Genomic DNA, 27,814 nt, shown 5'->3' with positions numbered 1-27,814 from the left:
TTTCAATTCACAAACAACCTGGTGTATCTGGGGTTAAATAGTACTGGACCCTGGAAAGTTGTATTGAACACTCTGCAACTAGCTTACTTTCAGATTTAAAATATCTGTCTTTCAGGGTCTGAAGACCTGAATTACAATAGACTCAAATTCTGGGAAATGCACCAAATGAAGTGCAAAAAGAAAGAAAATTTAGAACATTTTCTTGGACGGGGAGGAGTAGGGTAGAAAGAGAACAGACCCCCTTCCCAAAATAAATATTACATCTTCAGTACTCACAAATTTCTAAATCTGCCTCTGCTGCAATCCTGTACGTCCACAGACTTCAGGTTTTTTTCTGTATTGTGAGTGATGGGATGTCGGGTTTACCTGCAGCTAAGTTACATTAAGACCAAGTCCTACCTGCTACACTTACAGTGCAACTACCTGTTTTTATGTCACAGACTTATATGCAAGGATGTTTAAAAGCTGTCAGTTTTAGCTCGTTTTCTAGATTGTTTGTGCTTTTTTTTTATTATTCATTCCCAGGATGTGGACATCACTGGCAAGGCTGGGATTTATTGCCAATCCTTACTTGCCCTGAGAAAGTGGTGGTGGGCCTACTTCTTGAACTGCTACAAGCGGTTTGACACAACCGAATGGCTTGCTAGGCCGCTTGAGAGGGCAGTTAAGAGTCAACCACATTGTGGGACTGGAAGCACGTATAGGCCAGACCGGGTAAGGACGGCAGGTTTCCTTCCCTAAAAGATGTTAGTAAACCAGTTGGATTTTTACAACTGAATTTAAATTCTCAAACTGCCATGGCAGGATTTGAAGTCACGTTCTACAGATTATTAGCCCATACCGCTGGATTACTAGTCCAATAACATAACCATTACATTATTGTCCCCAGTACAGTGCTATTCCTGCACTGACAGCAGGCTGGATTAACTTCATAAGGTGCCCTGTACCACCAAGAACATGCTCATAGGATACTGCATTATGTGACAATGTAATCACTCACTCAGATACAAAATAGAAAAGCAAATGGTTAATATAACTTGGCAGGTAGATGAAATTTAGTTAACAGAAATAAGTGGACATGATGTAACATAAAGATATCAAAATGTGTTATAAATGGCCATTCAGTACTCATAATAAGCAGATTTCTCAGCCAATTGTTTGGTTTCGCAGGGTCCCCCTAGACATGCCTTCCACTTTATGTAAATAAGCCCTGTTGTGAAATGTTTGCACTAATTGATGGATTCCTGTTATCCAAATTCTAGTTCTAATGCAACTATCTATTAAACTAATTAGACACGTCAGTCTGTCTACAGAAACATATGCTGGGCAGGGTACTGTGCCACAGCACCTTAAGCACATGCTTTAGTCTGGCACTGACTGAAAGGTAGTGTAGTCTGAAATAAGAGTTAGACCGCACACCATTACCCATCGTGGTTATGTCAGGGACATTATCCACCGTGCCTACACATAAAAAGTACTTTTGGATTCCAGAATCACTTTTGGAGCAACCCAGTATGTAGGCTCGTGTTCTCGCCATAGAGCCTGAACCATCTAGATTTCAAACAATCACTGAATTGTATGTCACACCAGAACCCATTCACACACCACCATTATTATACCAGACACTAGCACATAGACAGACCTACCTGCACCTCAAAAGCCCCTCAAGTCACCACAGAAAATTTACTAGGCACAGAGGAAGGAACACTTGTACTAGCCAACGACGAATTGCAGAGATCAAGGGTCACAGACAACCTAGATTCAGTTCCTAAGCCGAGGATAGGTAGGGGAGTCAGGTGGAGCCACTTTCAAACTGAGGATGTTGGAGAGCCAGTGCCATATGGCTGGGAAGGATGGAGATATCCATTTCAGAGATTAATAGCTCGGATATAAATGAGGTGCTGGATCAGTGGATACTACAGTTCTGTATGGAAGGATCATCCTAGATAGAAGCTGCAGTGATTCTTTGATTCAGGGTGCGAGCAGCATAGTGGCATGGACCTAGAATGCAATCACTGCTATTATATCTGATGAAGCCAAATATCGAGAGGGCCTACAATTAAGGCTAGATAGTCTTGAAAAGTCAATATAATCATCCAACGCAATTAAATGTTTTTCTGACAAGATAGGACAGCAGGAAATTCAATGGCTGGGTAATGGTTGCTGAATTATTAGGAAAAAGATTAGCAATACTACAAAGATAATTTATTACATCCAGCAATCTATACATACAAGTCTAGTTAATGCATCCTAGGGATGGGCGTACATGTCCCGATCAACCAATGATGAGAAACTGTGATGGTGAGAAACATTAATTGTTAAGGGCTACTGAGTTACATCTCTCACTCTGACAGTGGGGAATTTAAGTGAAGTGGCCAATCACATCATGCCTAAGCTCCCATGCCAAGGTTATCTAACGTTGACAGGTATAGTCCCTTGACCATGGCCATGCTGCTGGCGAGTATCCAATTCATTTTTAAGATGGCGCCCCTTCCCAATGGTAAGATTGTGCAGCATGCATCTAGCCACCATCATTCTGCACACATCTTTTGGTTGATCCATATTGTAAAATCTGTTCCCCCCCTAACCGTAAAATGGTCAGGCCACTTTTATTGGGTCTTATGTATAGTCATGTGGGCTCACTGTAACTAGAATTCAGGACACATGTAGACGGTGTAGTAGACCTCACTTATTCCTCTCCTCTGTACCTAATACATTTTCTGTGGTGACGAGGGATTTTTGAGGTTCAAGTAGGTCTGTCCATGTACTAAGGTTGAAGTAGCTGCAACAGAGCATAAAAAGTGCAATGCAAAATCTTTAATTTGATCTTCACAAATTGCTGATATGCACAGTGTTGAGCTAAAGAACAAAAAAGAGTCAATCACACTGCTGGGAGTGTACAGTGTACTATAGACCCCCAAACGGTCAGAGGGAGATAGAAGAGCAAATTTCTGAGAAGTGCAAAAACAATAGGGCAGTGATAGAAGGGGATTTCAACTACCCTAATACAAACTGAGATACAATCAATGTAAAAGGTACAGAGGGCGCGGAATTCTTAAATTACATTCAGGAGAACTTTCTCAGCCTGGATGTAGCAAGGCCAACAAGGTGGGGGGGGGGGGGGCAGTTCTGGACTTAGTTTTAGGGAATGAAGCTGGGCAGGTGGAAGGAGTATCAGTGGGAGAGCATTTTGGTGGTAGTGATCATAATTCAGTTAGATTTAGCATAGTTATGGAGAAGGACAAAGATAGAACAGGAGTAAAAGTTCTAAATTGAGGAAAGGCCAATTTTACTAAGCTGAGAAGTGATTTAGCAGAGGTGGACTGGAAACAGTTACTTGAAGTGTCAGAGCAGTGGGAGGCATTCAAGGGGGAGATTCAAGGGTTCAGAGTAAACATGTTCCACAAAGATAAAGGGTGGGACTGCCAATTCTAGAGCCCCTGGATTTCAAGGAGCATACAGGGTAAGATAAGGCAAAAAAGGTAAGCTTATGTCAGATACCGAGAGCTCGATACTGCAGAAAGCCTAGAGGAGTATAGAAAGTGCAGGGGTGAAATTAAAAAGGAAATTAGGAAAGCAAAGAGTTGGCATGAAAAAATATTGGCAAGTAAAATCAAGGAAAACTCAAAAATGTTTTATAAATACATAAAGAGCTAGAGGATAACTAAGGAAAGAGTAGGGCCTATTAGAGACCAAAAAGGTAACCTGTGGGTGGTGGTGGAAAATGTGGGTATGGTTCTTAACAATTACTTTGCCTTCATAAAAAATGAGGATGATGCAGAGATTGTAGTTGAGGAAGAGTGTGAAATATTGGATGGGATAAACATGGTGAGAGAGGAAGTATTAAAGGGTTTAGCATCTTTGAAAGTAGATAAATCGCCAGGCCTGGATAAAATGTATTGCAGGCTGTTAAGAGAAGCAAGGGAGGAAATAACGGAGGCTCTGACTATCATTTGCCAATCCTCCCTGGCTACAGGCACGGTGCTGGAGGATTGGAGGACTGCTAATGTTGTACCGTTGTTTAAAAAGGGAGAAAGAGATAGACTGAACAATTATAGGCCAGTCAGTCTAATCTTGGTGGTGGTCAAATTATTGGAATCAATTCTGAGGGACAGCATAAATAGTCATTTAGAAAGGCATGGGTTAATCAAGGACAGTCAGCATTGATTTGTTAAGGGAAGATCGTTTCAGACTAACTTGATTGCACTTTGAGGAGGTAACAAGGAGGGTCAATAAGTTAACACGTTTGATGTAGTGTACATGGATTTTAGCCAGGCTTTTAACAAGGTCCCACATGGCAGACTGGTGAAAAAAGTAAAAGCCTATGGGATCCAAGGGAAAGTGGCTCGTTGGATACAAAATTGGATCTGTGGCAGGAAGCAAAGGATAGTGGTCGACGGGTGTTTTTGCGACTGGAAGGATGTTTCCAGAGAGGTTCTGCAAGGCTCAGTACTAGGTCCCTTGCTTATTATGGTATATATTAATGATTTAGACTTGAAGTTGGGGGGCTTGATCAAGAAATTTGCAGATGATACAAAAATTGGCCATGTGGTTGATAATGAGGAAGAAAGCTGTAGACTACAGGAAGATTTCAATGGACTAGTCAGGTGGGCAGAAAAGTGGCAAATGGAATTCAATCCAAAGAAGTGAGGTAATGCACTTGGGGAGGGCAAACAAGGCAAGGGAATATACAATAAATGGGAGGATACTGAGAGGTGTAGAGGAAGTGAGGGGCCTTGGAGTGCATGTCCTAAATCCCTGAAGGTAGCAGGACAGGTAGATGAGGTGCTTTTGAAGGCATACGGGATACTTTGCTTTATTAACTGAGGTATAGAATATAAGAGCAGGGAGGTTATGCTAGAACTGTATAAAACATTGGTTAGGCCACAGCTTGTGTACTGCGTACAGTTCTGGTCACCACATTACAGGAAAGGTGTGATTGCAATAGAGAGGGAACAGAGGGAATTTACGAGGCTGTTGCCAGGGCTGGAGAATTTTAGCTATGAGAAAAGATCGGAATAGGCTGGGGTTGTTTTCTTTGGAACAAAGGAGGCTGAGGGGAGATTTAATTGAGGTATATAAAATTATGACGGGACTAGATAGAGTGGATAGGGAGGACCTATTTCCCTTAGCAGAGGAGTCAGTGACCAGGGGGCATAGATTTAAAGTAATTGGTAAAAGGATTGGAGGGAACGGAGGAGAAGTTTTTTCACCCAGAGGGTGGAGGGGTCTGGAACTCACTGCCTGAAAGGGTGGTAGAGGCAGAAACCCTCAACTCATTTATAAAGTACTTGGATGTGCACTTGAAGTGCCACAAGCTACAAGGCTACAGACCATGTGCTGGAAAGTGGGATTAAGCTAGATAGCTCTTTTTCGGCTGACACAGACACGATGGTCTCCTCCTGTACCATAACTTTCTATGATTCTATGAACAAAAACTCCCACTGTTCACCTGTAATATTGGTGCTCACGCCTGCTTTATATTCTGAAACTTACCAAGTTTACACCTCTGCTGGTAGTAAGGGACCCAAATGAATGAGCACAGAATTATTAAGAAAAAGTAGGAGATGGACAATGGATGGTAAAATTCCTGTTTCATCATCCAACAACAAAAGATGCTGAAGACATGACTAAAATGGGCAATTTGTTCATCCAATCCCTTGAAGATTTTTTGTCAAATATGAACCCAGAACATTTGGAATAGATAAAATGAAACTACCCCAGGTCGATTGTAAGTACCCTGATATCAGCTCATGATAAAACATTGCATTGAACCACTTTATTTTTTTAAACATGAAGAATATAAGGGCATTTGGAATCTAAGCACAAGGAATACAAGTTACAAGTGACCTGCATCCATTATACTTGGGAGATACACCAGCCAATCTGAAATATAAAGCAACACACCAGCAAATGACATTTTGGATTCCACCTCCGTCACAAACTTCTACATCTCAACAGACATGTACTTGCATAGCCATCTTCCCATGCGGGTGCAGGAGATGCAACAACTGCCCTTTCACCTCCTCCCTTCCCACTGTCCAGGGCCCCAAACACTCCTTCCAGGTGAAACAGCGATTTACTTGTACTTCTTTCAATTTAGTATTCTGTATTTGCTGCTCAGAATGCGATCTCCTCTACGTAGGGGAGACCAAACGCAGATTGGGTGATCGCTTTGCTGAACACCTCCATTCAGTCCGCAAGCGTGACCCTGAGCTTCCGGTCACTTGCCATTTTAATTCTCTGTCCTCGGCCTCCTACACTGTTCCAATGAAGCTCAATGGAAGCTTGAGGAAGAGCACCTCATCTTTCGATTAGGCACTTTACAACCTTCCAGAATCAATATTGATTTCAATAACTTCAGATCATAACCACTGCTCCCATTTTATCATGATGTGGAGATGCCGGTGATGGACTGGGGTTGACAATTGTAAACAATTTTACAACACCAAGTTATAGTCCAACGATTTTATTTGAAATTCACAAGCTTTCGGAGGCTTCCTCTTTCCTCAGGTGAATGTTGTGGAAATGAAATCCTCGAACCCTTCGCATTTATAAATCACAGAACAATACCTGGTGATTACAGATAGTCTTTCCAACTGCCCGTTGCCAAGGCAATCACAGTGTGCAGACAGAGAGGTGGTACCTACAAGGCCATCGAATATACAAACAACCAAAAAAACACAGAGAGAGAGAGGCAGAAACATAGAAACATCTGGAAGAAAGAGAAAGACAGCAAATGACCCGTTATATTAAAAACAGATAACATTTGTTCGCTGGTGGGGTTACGTGTAGCGTGACATGAACCCCAGATCCCGGTTGAGGCCGTCCTCATGGGTGCGGAACTTGGCTATCAATTTCTGCTTGATGATTTTGCGTTGTCATGTGTCTCGAAGGCCGCCTTGGAGTATGCTTGCCCGAAGGTCGGTGGCTGAATGTCCTTGACTGCTGAAGTGTTCCCCGACTGGGAGGGAACCCTCCTGTCTGGCGATTGTTGCGTGGTGTCCGTTCATCCGTTGTCGCAGCGTCTGCATGGTCTCGCCAATGTACCATGCTCTGGGGCATCCTTTCCTGCAATGTATGAGGTAGACAACATTGGCCGAGTCACAGGAGTATGAACCATGCACCTGGTGGGTGGTGTCCTCTCGTGTGATGGTGGTATCTGTGTCGATGATCTGGCATGTCTTGCAGAGGTTACCGTGGCAGGGTTGTGTGGTGTCGTGGACGCTGTTCTCCTGAAAGCTGGGTAATTTGCTGCGAACGATGGTCTGTTTGAGGTTGGGTGGCTGTTTAAAGGCGAGTAGTGGAGGTGTGGGGATGGCCATAGCGAGGTGTTCGTCGTCATTGATGACATGTTGAAGGCTGCGGAGAACATGGCGTAGTTTCTCCGCTCCGGGGAAGTACTGGACGATGAAGGGTACTCTGTTGGTTGCGTCCCGTGTTAGTCTTCTGAGGAGGTCTATGCGATTTTTCGCTGTGGCCCGTCGGAACTGTCGATCGATGAGTCGAGCGTCATATCCCGTTCTTACTAGGGCGTCTTTCAGCGTCTGTAGGTGTCCATGGCGTTCCTCCTCGTCTGAGCAGACCCTGTGTATTCGCAGGGCCTGTCCATAGGGGATGGCCTCTTTGACGTGGTTAGGGTGGAAGCTGGAAAAGTGGAGCATCGTGAGGTTGTCCGTGGGCTTGCGGTAGAGTGAGGTGCTGAGGTGCCCGTCTTTGATGGAGATTCGTGTGTCCAAGAAAGAAACTGATTCTGAGGAGTAGTCCATGGTGAGCTTGATGGTGGGATGGAACTTGTTGATGTTATCGTGTAGTCTCTTTAGTGATTCCTCGCCGTGGGTCCATAGAAAGAAAATGTCGTCGATTTATCTGGTGTATAGTGTTGGTTGGAGGTCCTGTGCAGTGAAGAAGTCGTGCTCGAACTTGTGCATGAAAATGTTGGCGTATTGGGGTGCGAATTTGGTCCCCATGGCTGCTCCGTGTGTTTGGGTAAAGAACTGGTTATTGAAGGTGAAGACATTGTGATCCAGGATGAAGCGGATGAGTTGTAGGATGGCGTCTGGAGATTGGCTGTTGTTGGTGTTGAGTATTGATGCTGTCGCAGCGATGCCGTCATCGTGGGGGATACTGGTGTATCCCCCACAGACAGCAGGTGCTGCTAATGGTTCTGCTGTTGCCATTTATAACTCCTTTAGACCCATCTTTTGTTTCTTTACTTGTCCCATTACCACCGTCCTTGCCTTGCACCATCATCCCTTTTGTAATTTAATCTCTCCTGCCCTCCACCTTATCACAGACCTTCCCTTTTGTTCTTTTCTCCCCTTCCCCCTTTTCCTGGCTCTGTACTTGCTTAAAAATTGTTAAATCTTTACTTCTTTCAGTTCTGACGAAAGGTCATTGATCTGAAACATTAACTTTGTTGCTTCCTTCACAGATGCTGCCTGATCTGCTGAGTATTTCCAGCACCATCATCCCTATGTCATTTAATCACTCCTGCCCTCCGCCCTATCACAGGCCTTCCCTTTTGTTCTTTCCTCCCCTCCCCTCCCCTTCACCCCCACCCCCACCCCCCAGCTTTCCCTGGCTCTGTACTTAAAGACTGTTAAATCTTTCACTTCTTCCAGTTCTGACAAAAGGTCTTCGACCTGAAACATTAACGCTGTTTCTTTCTCCACTGATGCTGCTTACTTGCTGAGTATTTCCGGCATTTTCTGTTTTTATTTTAGATTTCCAGCATTTTGCTTTTGATTTAGTGTTTAATTCACGGCCACTTCTCCTCCAGGAATGCCCCACCTTGAAGAAGTTCTGCTCTTCTCTCCAATGGGATTTCCATTTGTCTCTTTTACCTTATTCACCTTCATTGTTTCTGTTTCCCTTCTCTAATTTGATCAGGAATGTACTAAAACTCGCTTTCACAGCCACATCTCTTTCCCCAGTAACTGTTTCCAGCTCCAACTTATTCCACATGGATTCCTACTTAAATTCCACCCTTCATATTTCAGAACCACCCATGATTACAGATTTCTCCATGATGTTCAGCGTTCCTTCAACCAGTGCTCTCGCCACTTCCTGAGATCCACGCTCAACTGCATGCACCGCCAGATGCACACTCTCGCCCTCTCTCTTCAGCAGCACCGACTCACTCTACTTCAGAGTTGTCCTGGTCCGCAGTTCCATTTCATCCTTCGCTTTAACAAAAATCTGGTTTTCTTCCTTTCAGGTGTCAAGGACCACAAGGTTCAACAACTCAGATACCAACGCCCCCCCCCCCCCAACCCCCGATCCTTCTTCCCCTTCACTAATCCAACAGGGGCGAGGTACTTAGTACCTGTATAGATGAGAACAAAGACTGCAGGGAGGATGGGCAAATCGACTACTGCACCGTGGTACAAGAGGCCATTCAAATGGGGGAAGCAAAAAGGAATTTGGTAGTGGTAGGGGACAGTATAGTCAGGGGAATAGGTACCATTCTCTGCGATCAGGAGTCCCGAAAGCTGTGTTGGCTGCCCAGTGCCAAGGTTAAGGATATCTCCTCGCGGGTGGAAAAGAACTTGGAGCATGAGGGGGAGGATCCAGTTGTCGTGATCCACGGAGGGACCAACAACATAGGTAGAACGAGGAATGATGTTCTCTGAGGGAGTTTGAAGAGCTAGGGTCTAAATTAAAAAGTAGAACCTCAAAGGTAATAATCTCTAGATTACTACCTGAGCCACGTGCAAATTAGCATTAGGACAAATAGATTAGATTGTTAAAAGGCATGACTGAAAGAGTGGTGTGGGAAGCAGGGGTTTCAATTCATGGGGCACAGGCACCAGCACTGGGGAAAGAGGGAGCTGTTCCGTTGGGATGGGCTCCACTTAAACCGGGCTGGGACCAGTGTCCTTGCGAATTGAATAACTGGGGCAGTAGATAGGGCTTTGAACTGATAAGGTGGGGGGGGGGGGGGGGGGGAGGGTTCAGGTAACGGCAAATTTATCAGTGTGAAAAGAAAAGTCAAGGCTGTAGAGCAGTGTAGCGATTTGGGTAAAAACAAGCAGAGTGTGTCAGGAAGGGACAGAGAGTTTAACAAAGGTAATGGGGCATTAGTGACTAAGGTCACATCAGGGAAAAATAGTAAAAAGTTAAAATTAAAGGCGCTGTATCTGAATGCATGAAGCATTCGTACCAAGATAGATGAATTAACGGCACAAATAGAGATAAATGGGTTTGAATTAGTAGCCATTACTGAGATGTGGTTGCAGGGTAACCAAGGTTGGAAACTGAATATTCCAGGGTACTTGACTTTTAGAAAAGATAGGCAAAATGGAAAAGGAGGTGGGGTGGCCCTGATAATAAAGGATGAGATAAAAACAGCAGTAAGAAAGGATCTTAGCTCAGAAAATCAGGATGTAAAATCAGTATAGGTGGAGCTAAGAAATAACAAGGGGCAAAAAATACTGGTGGGAGTAGTTTACAGGCCCCCTAACAATAGTTTATAGTGTTGGACAGAGTATAAATCAGGAAATTAGAGCAGCATGTAATAAGGGTAATGTAATAATCATGGGGGACTTTAATCTTCATATAGACTGGACAAACCAAATTGGCAAAAGTAGTTTGGTGGACGAGTTCATGGAATGCATTTGAGACAGTTTTCTAGAACAAATGTCGAGGAACCAACTAGGGAACAGGCTATTTTAGATCTGGTATAGTGTTAAATGAGACAGGATTACTCAGTAATCTTACTGAGAGAAGATTAATTAGTAACCTTATAATATAGGTTCCTTTGGAGAAGAGTGATCATAATATGATAAACTCAATATGAAATTCTAAATGATGTAGTTCAGTCCAAAACTAGGGTCTTAAATTTGAACAAGGCCAATTATGTAGGTATGAGGGGCATGCTGGCTAAGGTAGATTGGGAAATTAGATTAAAAGATATGACGGTAGATAAGCAATGGCAAATACTTAAAGAAATAATTCATAATTCCCAGTATATATACCCTTGAGGAATAAAAACGCCACAGGAAAAGTAATCCAACCTTGGCTAGCTAGAGAAGTTAAGGGTAGTATTAGATTAAAAGAGGCTTACAATGTTGCCAAAAAGAGTAGTAAGCCTGAGGATTGGGAGAGTTTTAGAAATCAGCAAAGGATGACCAAGAAATTGATAAAGAGGGAGAAAATTGAATGTGAGAGTAAACTAGCAAGAAATATAAAAACAGATTATAAGAGCTTCTATAAATATGTAAAAAGGAAGAGATTAGCTGAAGTAAACGTGGGTCCCTTGGAAGCATAGACAGGAGAAATTATAATGGGGAAAAAAATGGCAGAACAAATATTTTGTATCTGTCTTCACAGCAGAAGACACAAAAAATATACCGGAAATCTCAGGAAACCAAGGGTTTAATGAGAGGGAGGAACTTAAAGTAATTAAGATTAATAACGTAAAAGCTTTAGAAAGATTAATGGGACTAAAAGCCGACAAATCCCTTGGACCTGATGGCCTACATCCTAGGGTTCTAAAAGGGATGGCTGCAGAGATAGTGGATGCATTGGTTTTGAACTTCCAGAATTCCTTAGATTCTAGAACAGACCCCATGGATTGGAAGGTAGCAAATGTAACCCGTATTCAAGAAAGGAGGGAGCTAGAATCTATTGTTAAGGACGCAGCAACAGGGCAATTCGAAAATTATATGATTATGATGAGGCAAAATGGTTTTATGAAAGAGAAATCGTGTTTCACAAATCTAGAGTTCTTTGAGGATATAACTAGCAGGGTAGATTTGAGTGGGGGGGGGGGGAACAGTTGATGTTGTATATTTGGATTTTCAAAAGGCATTCAATAAGGTGCCACATAAGAGGTTGTTACACAAGATTAGGGCTCATGGGATTGGGGGTAATATATATTAGCATGGATTGAGGATTGGTTAATGGACAGAAAATAGAGAGTAGGAACAAACAGATCATTTTTAGGTTGGCAGGTTGTAACTAGTGGGGTGCTGCAAGGATCAGTGCTTGGGCCTCAGCTGTTTATTTTATCTATCTATCTTTCTTTCTTTCTTTCTATCTCAATGACTTAGATGAGAGAACAGAGTGTAATGTATCCAAGTTTGCTGATGATAGAAAGCTAGGTAGGAAAGCTTGAGGAGGATGCAAAGAGGCTGCAAAGGGATAATAGACAGGTTAAGTGAATGGGAGAGGTGGTGACAGATGGAGTATAGGAACATAGGAACAGGAGCAGGCGATTCAGCCCCTCGTGCCTGCTTCGCCATTTGATAAGGTCATGGCTGATCTGTGATCTAACTCCATATCCCTTAATACCTTTGGTTGCCAAAAAGCTATCTATCTCAGATTTAAATTTAGCAATTGAGCTAGTATCAATTGCCGTTTGCGGAAGAGAGTTCCAACTTCTACAACCCTTTGTGTGTAGAAATGTTTTCTAATCTTGCTCCTGAAAGGTCTGGCTCTAATGTGGGGAAATGCAAAATTATCCACTTCGATAGGAAGAACAGAAAAGCAGAATAGGTTTTAAAAAGACTAAAATGTTGGTAGTAAGGGATTTATGGGTGTCCTTGTCCATGGAACACAAAAAGTTAACATACAGATACAGCACGCAATTAGGAAGGCAAATTATATGTTAGCCTTTATTGCAAGGGGGTTGGTGTATAATAGTAAGGAGGTCTTGCTGCAATTATATAGAGCTCCAGTGAGACCACACCTGGAGTACTGTGTGTAGTTTTAGTCTCCTTACCCAAGGAAGGATATACTTGCCTTAGAGGAGTTGCAACAAAGGTTCACTAGATTGATTCCTGGGATGAGAGGGTTGTCCTATGAGGAGAGAGTGAGTAAAATGGGCCTATATTCTCTGGAGTTTAGAAGAATGAGAGGGCATCTCATTGAAATGTATAAAATTCTTAGAGGGCTTGACATGACAGATGCTGAGAGACCATTTCCCCTGGCTGGAGAATCTAGAACTAGGGGGCATAGTCTCAAGATAGGAGGTCAGCCATTTTGGGCTGAGATGAGGAAAAATGTCTTCGCTCAGAAGGTTGTGAATCTTTGGAATTCTCTACCCGAGGGCTGTGGATGCTCAGTCATTGAGTATATTCAAGATTGAGACATAGATTTTTGGACACTAAGGGAATCAAGGAGTATGGGAATAGGGCAGGAAAATGGAGTTGATGTAGATGATCAGCCATGATCTTACTGAATGGCAGAGCAGGCTCAAAGGGCAGTATGGCCTACTCCTGCTCCTATAACTTATGTTCTTTTATATTTAGAGATGCGATCACATAAAAGTTTTACCAAAAGAAACAAATAATTATCTAGAATTCTACACACCTTTGCTCCTCTTTTTGCAGAATGGGACATCTCTAAGAATGTTGCAGTGAAATCTGGACTTGAATTCAAACTCAAACAGATCATGGAGCTAGAAAGACAGATGAAAGTGTTGAAATTCTGATTGGCAAACTTCACATGCATATATCTAATATGCTTGAATAATACTTCTTTGTGCCCTATTTTTACAAGCTGTGACTAGCGTCAGGGACTCCAGAGGAAGTTGTGAACAGTCCACTGCTCAGAGCACACCTTGGCTCCTTTGTGCAGTGCTCGTCACTGAGGTACAAGGGAGCTACTGATGTGCTGTGACCGGTGCAGAAAAATGCCACAAGGAGGATCACTAGTATAGGAGAAGTCAACATAGATTGAAATGTAGGAATGATATTAAGAAATCATTCTACACATAAAGAGGGATCATCACTTGATTCAAGGTGAGCCGCACGGCCTTGCTCGTCAATAGTTATCTTGTGATCTCTCTTTCTTGAATGAAGAAAAGGAGCAATAGAAGGAGGATGAGCAGCATTCGTAGATACAGACAACCCAACTGGCAGGGAAGCTGTAGGTATAAAGAAGAGGCACTGTACAGTTTGTGTTGCCTGCAATTCCCAACAGCTATCGCCTGTGTTCCAAAAGACTCTGCATTATCTGCAGCTGTGGAGTAGAGGGCAATGCTGCTGTCCGTTTGCCCCACACCTGTCTGCCACCTTTCCCCCAACTCCACTTTTGAACCCCTCTGATCAGGTTTCGGCCCTAATCAAAGTCAAGTGATATCCTCTGTGACTGTGGCCGTGGTGCACTATCCCCCCTCATCTTTATTTCAGTAGTTTTTAAACACAGTTAATCACACCATCCTTCTCCAACATCCAGTCTTGGATGAACTGCAAATTCCTCCAATTAAACATGGGGGAAGACCAAAGACATCATCTTCAGCTCCCGCCATAAACTCCGTTCCCTCGTTACTGATTCCACCTCCCTCCTTGGCCACTGTCTCAGGCTGAAACATAGTGTTTGCAACCTTGGCATCCTGATTGACCCTGAGCTAAGCTTCCAACCGCATATCTTCTCCATCACAAAGACCACCTGCTTCCATCTCCACATCGCCCGTCTCAGCCCCTACCTCAGCCCATCTGCTGCTGAAAGCCTCATCTATGCCTTTATTACCTCCAGACAAAACTATTCTAATGCTCTCCTGGTCAGTCTCCCATATTCCACCCTCAGTATACTTAAGCTCATCCAAAATTCTGCTGCACATATCCTAACTCGCAGCAAGTCTTGTTCACCCATCATCCCTGAGCTCACTGACCTACATTGGCTCATGGTTCAGCAACACTTCGAATTTAAAATTCCCATCCTCATGTTGAAATTCCTCCATGGCCTCACACGTTCCTATCTGAACTCTGTAGTGTCTGCGCTGTGCGTTCCCTGAACTCGGTAGCCTGACTGAAAATGACTGGGTCAAATCACACGTTCCAGAAAACTTAATTAGTCTGCAGCAGGCTGGATCAAATTACACAGTCCAGACAAAGGGTTGGATGAGTATTGTCCTCACATATCCTATCAGTGGCAATACTAGAATGTGTTCGTGCCATCGTAGTGGCGGCAGTATTTGTGCCCATTTTTACACTGGCATTAACTAGTTTATTCTGTGTAAAAATAGTTGGCTGGAATGTAATACAAGCACATTCAACATTGGTATGGGCAGGTCAATCAGAATTTCTAATCTTTAAAAAAAATTGAACAAAATGAAATTCAAGAACAAACCATAGATAAACAATTTGGATTAAGATTTAACACTGACTGCTTGATCCAGTCTCATCCAAATCAACCTGCATAAAACCTCTGGTTCTTTCTTATGAGAACCAAGGAAGTGGGGCTAGTGACCCCTCCATCCAAACTGAAGGCCATTTATCTTTTGTCCCCGCCACAAACTCCGTTCCCTAGCCACCGATCTACTTGGCCACTGTCTGAGGCTAAACCAGACCGCTCGCAACCTTGGAGTTCTATTTGACCCTGAGATAAGCTTCCAACCACATATCTGCTCCATCACCAAGACCCCCTACTTCCAAGCTCTAACATCGCACGTCTCCGCCCCTGCCTCAGCTCATCTGCTGCTGAAACACTTATCCATGCCATCCATGCCTTTGTTACTTCTAGACTTGATTATTCCAATGCCCTCCTGGCTGGCATCCCATCTTCCACCCTCTATAAACTTGAGCTCATCCAAAATTCTGCTGCTCGCATCCTAACTTGCACCTTGTCCCATTCACCCATCACCTGTGCTCGCTGACCTACATTGGCTCCCGGTCTGGAAACGCCTTGATTTTAAGATTCTCATCCTTATGTTCAAATCCCTCCCTACCTCTAATCTCCTCCAGCCCCACAACCCTCCGAGATCTCTGCCCTCCTCCAATTCTTGCCTTTTACTCATCCCCGATTTTAATCGCTCCATTGGCAGCTATGCCTTCAGCTGCCCAGGCCCTTGCTCCGGAATTCCTTTCCTAAACCTCTCCGCTTTTCTATCTCTCTCTCTTTCCTCCTTTAAGACACTCCTTAAAACCTACCTCTTTGACCAAGCTTTTGGTCACCTGAGCAAATATCTCCTTATGTGGCTCGGTGTCGAATTTTGTTTATCGCTCCTGTGAAGTGCCTCGGGATGTTTTACTGCGTTAAAGGCGCTATATGAATGCAAGCTGTTGTTGCTGACCGTGCTTTCACACCACAATGCAGGCTAGGATAGTCCCTCTTCCCAGTAGCGTTTCCCAACTCTTGCTTTAAAAGCAAGAGCCTGCAGACATTTAATTAGCCAGATCAAATGGGAGATGGAAAAGAGGGAAGATCAGGCAGACATTTGGCATGTACAGTGGAAGAAAGTGAGAAGAGAGAAGAAAAGAACACTGCAGGCAGAAACAGAGCGCACAGCTGGAAAAAGCCCAGAAACAATAGTGGAAGTAACAGGAGTGAAATCAGAAGTGTAAAATAAGCAGCAAAGGCGTGGTAAGAGTAAAGCAACTTGAAGTTATGAACTATGAAAATCTAAAAGGGGAAAAAATCATGGTGTGCTGGGAAAATCCCATGAGAGCATATCGAGGCACAAATATTAAAAAATCTTCTCCCTATTCAGGAAAAGTCCACATCCTGCCTGCGTTGTTTTACATTGCTCTCATCCCACAGGCATGCAAACTATGGCACATGGACATCAGAAGGCTGAAAGATCCCAGGATGATTTCCTAAACTCTGGTCAGAGCCAGTACATCCCTGCATAAATGTATGGAGCAAGACGGAGATCTCAAGAGGGTCAAAGGAACAGACGATACTTCTCAAAGGTGGTAAGCTGCAATGGCCAGAAGAGACCAACACAGAACTGGATACAAACCTTTATAAATTGAACATGTACAAATTCTGGGACATCACAATTTAATGGATTTATTTCATTAGACTACAAACAAAACACCAGTTAAGTTCCTTAAAGGTGAATGATTTCCTAAGATTAAAACTGTATTCACAGAAAGAGTAAGTCATCCTGATTTACCACCCATGAAGTTCTACTCCCAAGACTGTTTCCTAACCAGATGGTCCTGGCAGAAGGAGTATAATGTGGGGAAATGTGAGGTTATTCACTTTGGTAGGAAGAACAGTAAAACAGAATATTTTTTAAATGATGAGAAACTATTAAATGTTGGTGGTTGAGACACTTGGGTGTCGTCGTACAAGAAACACAAAAAGTTAACATACAGGTACAGTGGGCAATTAGGAAAGCAAATGGCACGTTGACCTTTATTGCAAGGGAGTTGGAGTACAAAAGTAAGGAAGTCTTACCACAGTTGTACAGGGTTTTAGTGAGACCTAATCTGGAGTACTGCGTACAGTTTTGGTCTCCTCATCTAAGGAAGGATATACTTGCCTTAGAGGCGGTGCAACGAAGGTTCGCTAGATTCATTCCTGGGATGAGAAGGTTGTCCTGAGGAGGGATTGAGTAGAATGGGCCTGTTCTCTCTTGGGTTTAGAAGAATGAGAGGTGATGTCATCGAAACATATAAGATTGAGAGGGCTTGACAGGGTAGATGCTAAGAGATTGTTTGTCCTGGCTAGACAGTCTAGAACAAGGGGACACAGTTGCAGGATAAGGGGTTGGCCATTCAAGACTGAGGTGAGGAGGAATTTCTTCACTCAGAGGGTTGTGAATTTTTGGAATTCTCTCTACCCCAGAGGGCTATGGATGCGGAGTCATTGAATATATTCAAGGCTGAGATGGATAGATTTTAGGACTCTATGGGAATCAAGGGAAATGGGGATCGGGCGGGAAAGTGGAGTTGAGGTTGAAGATCAGCCATGATCTGATTGAATGGAGGTGCAGTCTGAAGGGGATGTATGGCCTACTCCTGCTCCTATTTCTTCTGTTTTCATTATTAACCTCCTAAATTCATCTTGTAGGACTTCTAGAAAATGCAATATTGACCTACTAGTGGGTGCAGATCAACTACTCAATAGTATCCACCTCTAAGGTACATTCTCTTTTTATGGTAATTTGGCTACATATTAAAATCACTGTTGAATTTGGTTTTAGATAATATGATTAATAGGGCATGGTAGGGCCATTTGTACATGGGTGAGGAAGAGTATGTTTATGTAATTAATATCCATTCCAAATAGGATACTGCAACAGTGAATTGTGTTTATTTCAGTCAAGAAAAGGTTCATATATTACCAAGAAATAAATTTTAATTACAGCACTACTGGATCAATGAGGACAATACCACCACCACAGGCTGTGCCATTTCTGATACACAAGCCAACATGAAGAGAACTCAGTTACAAGGAAGCGACTCATCTCATCAACTTTATTGTTCCCCATTTTTCAAATATTCTTATTTAATTTTAAACAGTTCAATAATATTGTCTCCCTGTTTTAATGCATTTCATTTGTAATTGATTTATAAACATTTTCCTACTGAGAGTGAATCCAGGTTTTTTTCTTTGGTTTATGCTTCTCTTTACAAATTCCTTTGATTTTTTTCCCAAATTATATACGTATAGTTAACCTCAAATTGGTCAGGAGTCCTGCTTCAGCTTTCTTCTTTTACTCATTCTCCCAGCCTCAACAAACCCTCCCCAGCTTTTGTAACACTTTCTTCTATTGATCTTTCCTATCTCCTTACAATTCATTTTTGGCACAATGGTGAGGCCAACATGTGTATTTAACTGCATGAACAAGGGTAGCTGCAAAAAAAAAAGTCCAGGTTATGGTTCAAACAAGCACACATTAGGAAGCAAAGAAAAACAGAAACATGAAAAAATCATTCAACAAAATTAACTAGACTCCAGATTCAAAAAGGAATCCTGAAAATGTAGCAAAGAAAGCAAGCGAGCATCCACAGGGATTTCCACTGATTTATGCTGCATTAAAACAGAACTTAACAGTAAATAAAGTGATCTAGATAAGTAACCCATACCCAACGCAACAAATGCCATTGCTTGGGAGTGGGGTTCAGCCGACAATGTGCAATCGCTTGGGATGGAGGATGAGAGTTAAAGGTTGTGTAAGCAGAATGTGCATGAATGCGTTCAAGACTCCTTTTATGTTGCACTTCCCAAAGTTTGGAACATATCAGTAATGCTAACAAATACATAAACAGGTCACCATTTAAAGACTGCACCGAAGCCACTTATAAAATTTTGCCGGGGGTTTGTTCCCTGAAAATATCACCAAAAACTGAAAAAGTGATTCAAGGTATGTAAAACTGAATGGGCCTGCAATCAATTTATTAAAAAAGCAAACACTAATTTGGGTTTCAAACGCTGCAATTTGATTTTTCTTTTAAATTTTACATAAAAATGTTCATAGGGCTAGAAAAGATGGAGCATTTTATGTGAATGCACTAACAATGACAAGACAATATCTTATATGGAGCATAACTAGACTGGGAATATTTTCATCTTTTATTGAAATGGGTGCTGTATTTCATATTACAACAAAATTATCAAACCTTTTGTTGGAAACAAAAATCACATACCTTTGATTGGCAAATAATTAAAAATCTTTGAACCCAAACCAAAAGTAGATACAAAAAAAGAACATCTGCCCAACACATATTGCTGCACTCTGGTACCAATCCACCAAATCTGGACATTAATAATGTAGAATACATTTCATAGGAGGGACGTGCAAAAGGACCGGAGCTGACGCATCTCCAACATGTTCTGCCAACTTATATACCTGCATGTAGCATAGCTTTCACACGATACTACTACAGTCTTTTGTCAAATGTTTCCTTTCTTCATGTGGACCAGAATCAGTTTTCCAAAAAGAAATGGTCACATCCAAACCTTCCCTATTTCCCTACATCACTGTACCTTTTCCTAGTTGGGAGGAAGAGCAAAGTACCAGTATCCACTAACCCGTACTACTATTTTTTTTAAACTTCCAATAAATATTAATGCAAAAAGGGCAGTGCTTCATGGAAGCTAATTGTAGATACGCAGCTGCAAAGTAACAGACATCCTTTTATTCCATTCCCCTGCCTTTTTTTTTGTAGAGTCAGGTCAAAGTTGAAGAAAGCATCGCAGAGCTCTTTGCAATACTTGGGTGCAATAACTATTGCCCCAAAGAAATGGCCATGTGCACAAGCTTTTTTATTTAATATATAAATACCCTTTAGGCAATTGCTAGGAAATCAGCAAAGATTTGTCTCTTTACACATCATTGTAAACAATCAGTGTTTATGCAGTTCCCTTCTTGTGTATAATTTGCAGAAATCGGCAGGGTTATTCAAACATTCAGCAGAATAAACGACAGGCAGGCTCCTCCCATCCAGGTCTGCTGGGCTGGGTGTCCTATCAGGCTCATCAGTAGATAGGCACGAAGGTTAAACGTTTAGCATGTCCTCATCACTGTCATCGTGAAATGTTACATTTGTGGAGTCATTTGTTGGTCTGTTTCTCTTCTTTTGCGGATTTGATTTTATCTTGCTCTCCTTCCTTTCGTTATGCAAACCAAGTAAATCTTCATCACTTTCATCATGAAAGTGCTTGTTCTGTGGGTGCCACTGCTTTGGTCTGCCTGTGGTCTTGGACTCTCCTGTCCTGGTCGAGTTGACTTTCACTTGTGGCACAGTCAAAACCTCATCTTCACTGTCCTGATCATCCAATGGGAATGAACCAAAAACATCAGCATTTACAGCTTTAGTGACAATATGGTTCAGGCCATTTTCCTGGCACTCCTTTGCTGGTTTCAGTCCACTCTCATCAGACGATGTGATTTCTTCCATCAGCCATTCGGTCTCATTTTCATCACCCTCCTCTTCCCCATTAATCTGATAGAGAAAAAATTAAATTACTTCTCGCCTTCATTTCAGAGCAATACTAGCCTGACAAGTTAAACCATTAGCACAAAGTCATATTTTGCAGCACAATTCCAGCTTGATGTCCTCTTATGGTCTGCCTTTCATCAGTCTGTACACTAGAATTCCAATGCAACAGCCTCAGCTAATCTCATTTTACTGGTCATGCAGCACCTAGACACCCTAGATCAAATGGCAAAGAGCAGATATCCAGCAGGTGGGAACAAGTGAATGAATTCTATTAATCCTTCAACCACCTTCACTTAGTATAGAGCAGTACATTTAAGCAACTATGCAGAGTTATAATTATATGGAGTCGTACAACACCAGGTTATAGTCCAACAGCTTTATTTGAAATCACAAGCTTTCGGAGCTTTGCTCCTTCGTCAGGTGGACTTACACAGATAAGCACTTATGTGAAAGGCCATTTGGCTCATCTAGCCCATCCTTTCATATAAGCCTACCTTCCCATTACAGCACATATCTGCTGTTTGAGTGACTCCAGTTTTTGGCTCCACTAGCAGAAGACCATTCCAAGTATAGATCAGTGTGTATGAAGAAATACTTCCTAACAATGGTCCTGAACTTGCCCTTTATCAGTTTGTACCTATATCTGCTTGTCCTACAGTTGTGGCTTAACTTGAAATAATCTACTATTCTTTGGCTATTTCATTAACTTTTTCTATTCTACTTGGTAACATATACTTCTACACCGCTCATCTCCTTTCAAGGCTGGAGTCCATTTTTTTCTAATTTCCTCACAACTTGGACTTATGGCCCTTCCCTGCACTAATTTTAGGGCTGGGATGTTTTCGTATATTGTCGTGACAAGCAAACAGTAACTGAAGCGTAGCCTCACCAAAGCATTGTATGATTTCAGCATAATATTCATAGACTTCTATTCTACTTAGCAGTGCAGTTCAACATTCAATTTCATATGTTGCAATGACTGGACATGGTAGTCAAATCCATCACTCCAGATAACTTGCAGCCTCTGTCTAGCTGGTTTGACACCAATATGTCCCATTTTTAATTATGGTGTTCAACAACTTGCACTTGTCTGCATTGAATTTCATCTGTTAGAATTCTGTCCACTTGCAAATACTATCTACTCTTCTGTAACTCCTTGGCTGCTTCATCAGATTCTATTGCCACCCATCCCCTTGCAGTTTCTTATCTAATGTGAATATGACCAACTTGCATTGTGTTCCTGACTCTAGGTTAAGGAACGTAAGAAACAGTAATAATCCCATTGCCAATCCTGTTGGCTCTCCCCAGCAAGATGTTACTCCCTTGACTTGTACTAGCTGCTTCATCTTTCACCTAACTTCTTATCCACTGTCCTAAGTTTTATACAGGATAGCCACTTCCTGAAGCTTGTGTAGCAGTCTTTCATGTGGAAATCAAAGGCTTTCTGGAAGTTAGGTAGACTATAAATACAGGTGTCAAACGCCCACTTCTAGTGTCATATCCTCAAAAAGGTTGAGGAAGTTAGACAGGCAAGACCTCTGCTGTCTGAAATTATGTTAGGAATCTTACAACACCAGGTTATAGTACAACAATTTTATTTTAAAATCACAAGCTTTCGGAGATTGTCCCCTTCATTCACCTGACGAAGGGGATAATCTCCGAAAGCTTGTGATTTTAAAATAAATTTGTTGGACTATAACCTGGTGTTGTAAGATTCCTTACATTTGTCCACCCCAGTCCATCACCGGCATCTCCACATCATGAAATTATGTTGACTGCCACTTACCAGGTTATTTGCATATTGGTAATCCTCAAATTTATTCCCAATGATTGGCAAAATAATGGAATCAGTTACTGAAGTAATTGGCTAATGGATCTGTAGTTAGCAGTTGTTTTATTCATCTTTCTTGAAAACTTAGTGGGGCCTCCCTTCAATCAGACTTCCCCATGATGATTACTGTCAGCACTTTGTTGGTTTCACCTCTAATCTCACTTACCATCCTCAGGTACACAGCATCCATCTCTGATTAATCACCTTTGAGCCCTTTAAGCCTGTCTAGAATGCCCATGCATATGACCTCAAACTTGTTAAATTTAGTTGTAGAATCTCCAATGATGGATGGGATACAAGTGCTTCCCCCTAGGAAGTAATTTAGTATGTTCACTATTTTTAGTTCCTCAGCTCAACTCTATCCATACAGCTTAAGAAATCTCTGTTCTTCAATAACACTCTTGTTCTATTACTGGAAGAATTTATTACTGCTCAGTTTTGCTTCTACGACTATGCTCATTTCAGCTCTTTTTTTTTTACATTTGACTGGTTTTCTTTTGCATTTCTAAGAGTTTCATGTATTCTCCCCAATGATTTCCCTCACATTTCTCCCTAAAGATACTGTAAAGTTTGTTTTTCTTACTTCTCATTGTTTAATTAATTAGTCATGTTTCTTTAACACGTGCTCACCAGTCCTTGGTATGTACAATAGTGTGCTCTTAGAGGCATTCCGTTTGTCCTCAACTGGGACTTTCTTGATTATTACTCCCTAGTCCATTTGTTTAAGCCCTTCTGTCACTGTTTTGAACTTGACCCTTTTAAATTAATAAACCAGAGTACAGTTTTGTGGTATCAAATTGGATTACAATCTGTTGCCCAGCACTGCAATTAGTTCCATTCCCAGTGTTCCATCTGGGTCACACTATTATAAGATCAAGATATGGCATCTGTAAAACATTAGGTCAGAGAGCAGTCATGCATTACATTCACTGATTCAGATTCTAGATTGCTTGGCATTCCCAATTCATTTTAGACTGGTTAATTCTCCCCATTTTTCTTTATCCTTTCATGGAGTAACTGGCTCTTTTTTGGGCCTTATGACCCACAAGTTAACGCCATGAACTATCTTTGCTCCCTTTAAGAACATAAGAAATATGAGCAGGAGTAGGCCATACAACCCCTCAAGCCTGCTCTGCCATTCAATAATCTTTGACCTCAACTCCACTTTCTCACCCAATCCCCTTATCCCTTGATTCCCTTAGAGTTCAAAAACCTATCGATCTCAGCCTTGAATATACCCAAGACTGAACATCCAAAGCCCTCTGGAATAGAGAATTTCAAAGATTCAGAACCCTTTGAGTGAAGAAATTTCTCCTCATCTTGGTCCTAAATGGCTGACCCCTTATCCTGAGACTATGCCCCCTAGTTCTAGACTCTCCAGCCAGGGGGAAAAACAGCCTCTCAGATTCTTGTTTCAATGAGATCACCTCTCATTCTTGTAAACTCGAGAGTATAGGCCCATTCTACTTAATCTCTCCTCATAGGACAACCCCCTCATCCCAGGAATCAATCTAGTGAACCTTCGTTGCACACCCCGCCCCCCCCCCCCCCCACCAATAAAGGCCAACATACCATTTTCCTTCCTTACTGCTTGCTGTACCTGCATGTTAACTTTGTGTTTCGTGTACAAGGACACCCAAATTCCTCTGACTACCAACATTTAATAGTTTCTCAATTTAAAAAATATTCTGTTTTTCTATTCTTCCTACCAAAGTGAATAACCTCATATTTCCCCACATTATGCTCCATCTGCCACCTTCTTGCCCACTCACTTAACCTGTCTATAATCCCTTTGCAGACTCTGTCCTTCTCGCAGCTTACTTTCCCACCTAGTTTTGTCTCGTCAGCAAACTTGGATACATTACACTCGGTCCCTTCATCTAAGTCATTAATATTGATTGTAAATAGCTGAGGCCCCAGCACCGATCCTTGCGGCACCCCACTAGTTACAGCCCATCAACCTGAAAATGAGCCATTTGTTCCTACACTCTGTTTTCAGTCAGTTAATCAATCCTCTATCCATGCTAATACATTACCCCGAACCCCATGAGAACCTTATCTTGTGTAACAACCTTTTGTGTGGCACCTTATCGAATCTCTTTTGAAAATCCAAATATACGACATCCACTGGTTCCCCTTTATCTACCCTGCTAGCTACATCCGCAAAAAAACTCGTGTCAAACACAATTTCCCTTTCATAAAACCATGTTGACTCTGCCAAAACATATTAAGATATTCTAAGTGCTCTGTTACATTGTTAATAATGGATTCCAGCATTTTCCCAACGACTGATGTCAGGCTAACTGGCCTGTCGTTCCCCGTTTTCCCTCTCCCTCCTTTCTTGAATAGCAATGTTACATTTGCTACCTTCCAATCCACTGGGACTGTTCTAGAATCTAGGGAATTTTGGAAGATCACAACCAGCGCATCCACTAGCTCTGCAGCCACATCTCTTAGCCTACATCCAAGGGTTCTATCAAGTCCAGGGGATTTTAGTCCCATTAATTTCTCCAATACTTTTTCTTTACTAATATTAATTACTTTAATATTAAAGTAATATTCGTATTACTTTAATATACTAGTATTACTCATTAGACCCTTGGTTTCCCACTATTTCTGGTATGTTTTTTGTGTTTTTTATTGTGAAGACAGATACAAAATATTTGTTTAACGTACCTGCCATTTCCTTATTCCCCATCATAATTTCTCCTGTCTCAGCCTCTAAGGGATCCACGTTTACTTTTGCTACTCTCTTCCCCTTTATATGCTTGTAGAAGCTCTTACCATCTGTTTTTATATTTCTTGTTAGTTTGCTCTAATTCTATTTTCTCCCTCTCAATTTTTTGGTCATCCTTTGCTGGTTTCTAAAACTCTCCCAATCCTCAAGCTTACTACTCTTCTTGGCAATATTATAAGCCTCTTCTTTTAATCTAATACTATCCTCAACTTCTTTGTACTGTATATTTCCAAACAGACTCTATTGTTGGAAAGTTTAGCATGCATCAATTGGTCTATTTCCTCATCTCTTAGATGTCCCTAACATACAGCTACTGCACCTCCTTTTCTGTCCTCCCACACTCCAAACCCTTGTATGTTATACTCATCTCCATCTATGGGGTTAATCATGCTTCTAACTTTCCTTTATCATAATTCCCAACTGCCACCACAACTTTGAGTTAAGCCGTCTTTCCATGAATGCTTCCAAGATTCATAGATGTGTACCTTTATAGGTTGACTGTTATTCTTATTTCAGGTTTCTCTTATTAATTACATTCTTTTTCATCCCCTGCCAATTCTATAGTCTCAGCTGCTGAGCTACTCACGTACGAACTTGAACTAATTTTCTTATTTAGCTGTCCTGGTAATGTAGATTCCTTTTAGCACTGAACTCCCTTCCATTACTTTCTAAGCACAAACTCATTGTTACCTTTGCACTTAGTCACCTTTCATGTCAGCCATGGCTCTGTGGTGAGGCTTGAACCCACGACATTCTGACAGAGGTGAGTGTGTTACCAGAGACTTGAGCACATAATCTAGGCTGCCACTTCAGTGCAGTACTGAAGGAGTTCTGCAATGTCAGTGGTGCTGTCTTTCAGATAACACATTAAACCAAAGAATCCTCTGTTCGTTCAGGTGGGCATTAAAGATCCCGTGGCACTATTTGAAGAGCAATGTTCTGGCCACCATTTACCCCTCAAGCAATAAAGCCAAAACAGATTATCTGGTGATTTATCCCATTTGCTGCATCACATGCCTGCATAACAGTAATACATTTCAAAAGTAATTTATTAGCTGTAAAGCCCTTTGGGATATACAAATGAAAGTTCTTTCTTTCACTTAGCCTATTGTAGATAAAGTAACCTCTCACTTGCACACCAACTTATCTTACCCTTTTTTTTTCCCCACCCAGTTACACTTGGTGGCCTCGCACTTCCACTTATTAACTTGTACCTCAGTATATTTTAAATGTACCTTTTTAAATATCCTTCTTATTTCAATGTAATACTATCCTTAAGACTGTCTTCTCTACTTATCTTCAATATACTATTTCTACTACATGAGCTACAGGAAAATTACAGTGGAACTTTACCTTTGTGTATTTGTATGCAACTCCAGTTCCTCTCCTGCAACAACCAGTCACTTTCTGCAGAATAATTTCCCTAGAAAAATGTACAGAATTATAAAAATGGGTCACAAGTGGAGGGGGGGCAGGGGGGGTGGAGAACAGGACAAGAGTTACATTCACAAATGATCTTTAAGGCTACACTTATATTTTACAACAAACAACTACTTGCATTTATACAGCGCCTTTAACATACTAAAACATCCCAACGTGCTTCACAGGAGCATTGTCAAACAAAATTTGCCGCCAAGCCACGTGAGATATAAGGACAGGTGACCAAAAGCTTGGTCAAAGAGATAGGTTTTAAGGTAAAGAGCGTCTTAAAGGAGGAGAGCGAGGTAGAAAGGCAGAAAGGTCTAGGGAGGGAATTCCAGAGCTTAGGGCCTAGGCAGCTGAAGGCACGGGTGCCAATGGTGGAGCGATGGAAATCGGATGCACAAGAGGCCAAAATTGGAGAAGCGCAGAGATCTTGGAGGGTTGTAGGGCTGGAGGAGGTTACAGAGATAGAGAGGGTTGAGATCACGGAGGGATTTGAAAACAAGGATAAGAATTTTAAAAATCGAGGCAATGCTAGACCGGGAGCCAATGTAGGTCAGTCAGTACAGGGCAGATGGGTGAATGGGACTTGGTCTTGGTGCGAGTTGGGATACGGACAGAGTTTTGAGTGAGCTCAAGTTTACAGAGTTGGAAAGTGGGAGGCCGGCCAGGAAAGCATTGGAATAGTCGAGTCCAGAGGTAACAAAAGGCATGGATGAGGGTTTCAGCAACAGATGAGCTGAGGCAGGGGCAGAGATGGGCGATGTTACGGAGGTGGAAGTAGGTGGTCTTGGTGATGGAGTGGATATGGGGTCAGAAGCTCAGCGCAGGGTCAAATAGGACACCAAGGTTGCGAACGGTCAGTTTCAGACAGTGGCCAGCGAGAGGGATGGAGTCGGTGGCTAGGTGACGGTGTTTGTGGTGGGGAACGAAGACAATGGCATCGGTCTTCCCAATATTAAATTTGGAGAAAATTTCTGCTCATCCAATATTGATGTCGGACAAGCAGCGTGACAAATCAGAGGCAGTTCAGGGGTCCAGAGGTAGTGGTGAGGTACAGTTGGGTGATGTCAGTGCACATATGGAACCTGGCGTTGTGTTTTCGGATGATGTCGACGAGGGGCAGCACGCAGATGAGAAATAGGAGGGGGCCGGGGGGACTCCAGAGGTAATAGTACGGGCATGGAACAAACAATTCTC

The 27,814-nt window shown here is 42.1% G+C and overlaps 1 protein-coding gene across 1 annotated transcript in view; it reads right to left on the bottom strand.

Annotated features, from left to right (window-relative positions):
- Positions 1–19,236: 19,236 nt before the first annotated feature.
- The window catches only part of igf2r (insulin-like growth factor 2 receptor), a 176,450-nt gene continuing 167,872 nt past the window's right edge, over positions 19,237–27,814 (bottom strand). The window contains exons 47-48 of the mRNA XM_067989229.1: positions 26,546–26,615; positions 19,237–20,627 (exon numbers count right to left, since the gene is read on the bottom strand). Coding sequence (XP_067845330.1) covers positions 20,181–20,627; positions 26,546–26,615 — 517 coding nt within the window. The 3' untranslated portion in view covers positions 19,237–20,180. The remainder of the gene's footprint in view (positions 20,628–26,545; positions 26,616–27,814) is intronic.

The sequence above is a fragment of the Heptranchias perlo genome, chromosome 8 (genome assembly GCF_035084215.1).
Source record: "Heptranchias perlo isolate sHepPer1 chromosome 8, sHepPer1.hap1, whole genome shotgun sequence".
Classification (NCBI taxonomy): domain Eukaryota; kingdom Metazoa; phylum Chordata; class Chondrichthyes; order Hexanchiformes; family Hexanchidae; genus Heptranchias; species Heptranchias perlo.
Note: the sequence above shows the minus strand (reverse complement) of the source record. Positions and strands in the feature narration are given on the sequence as shown.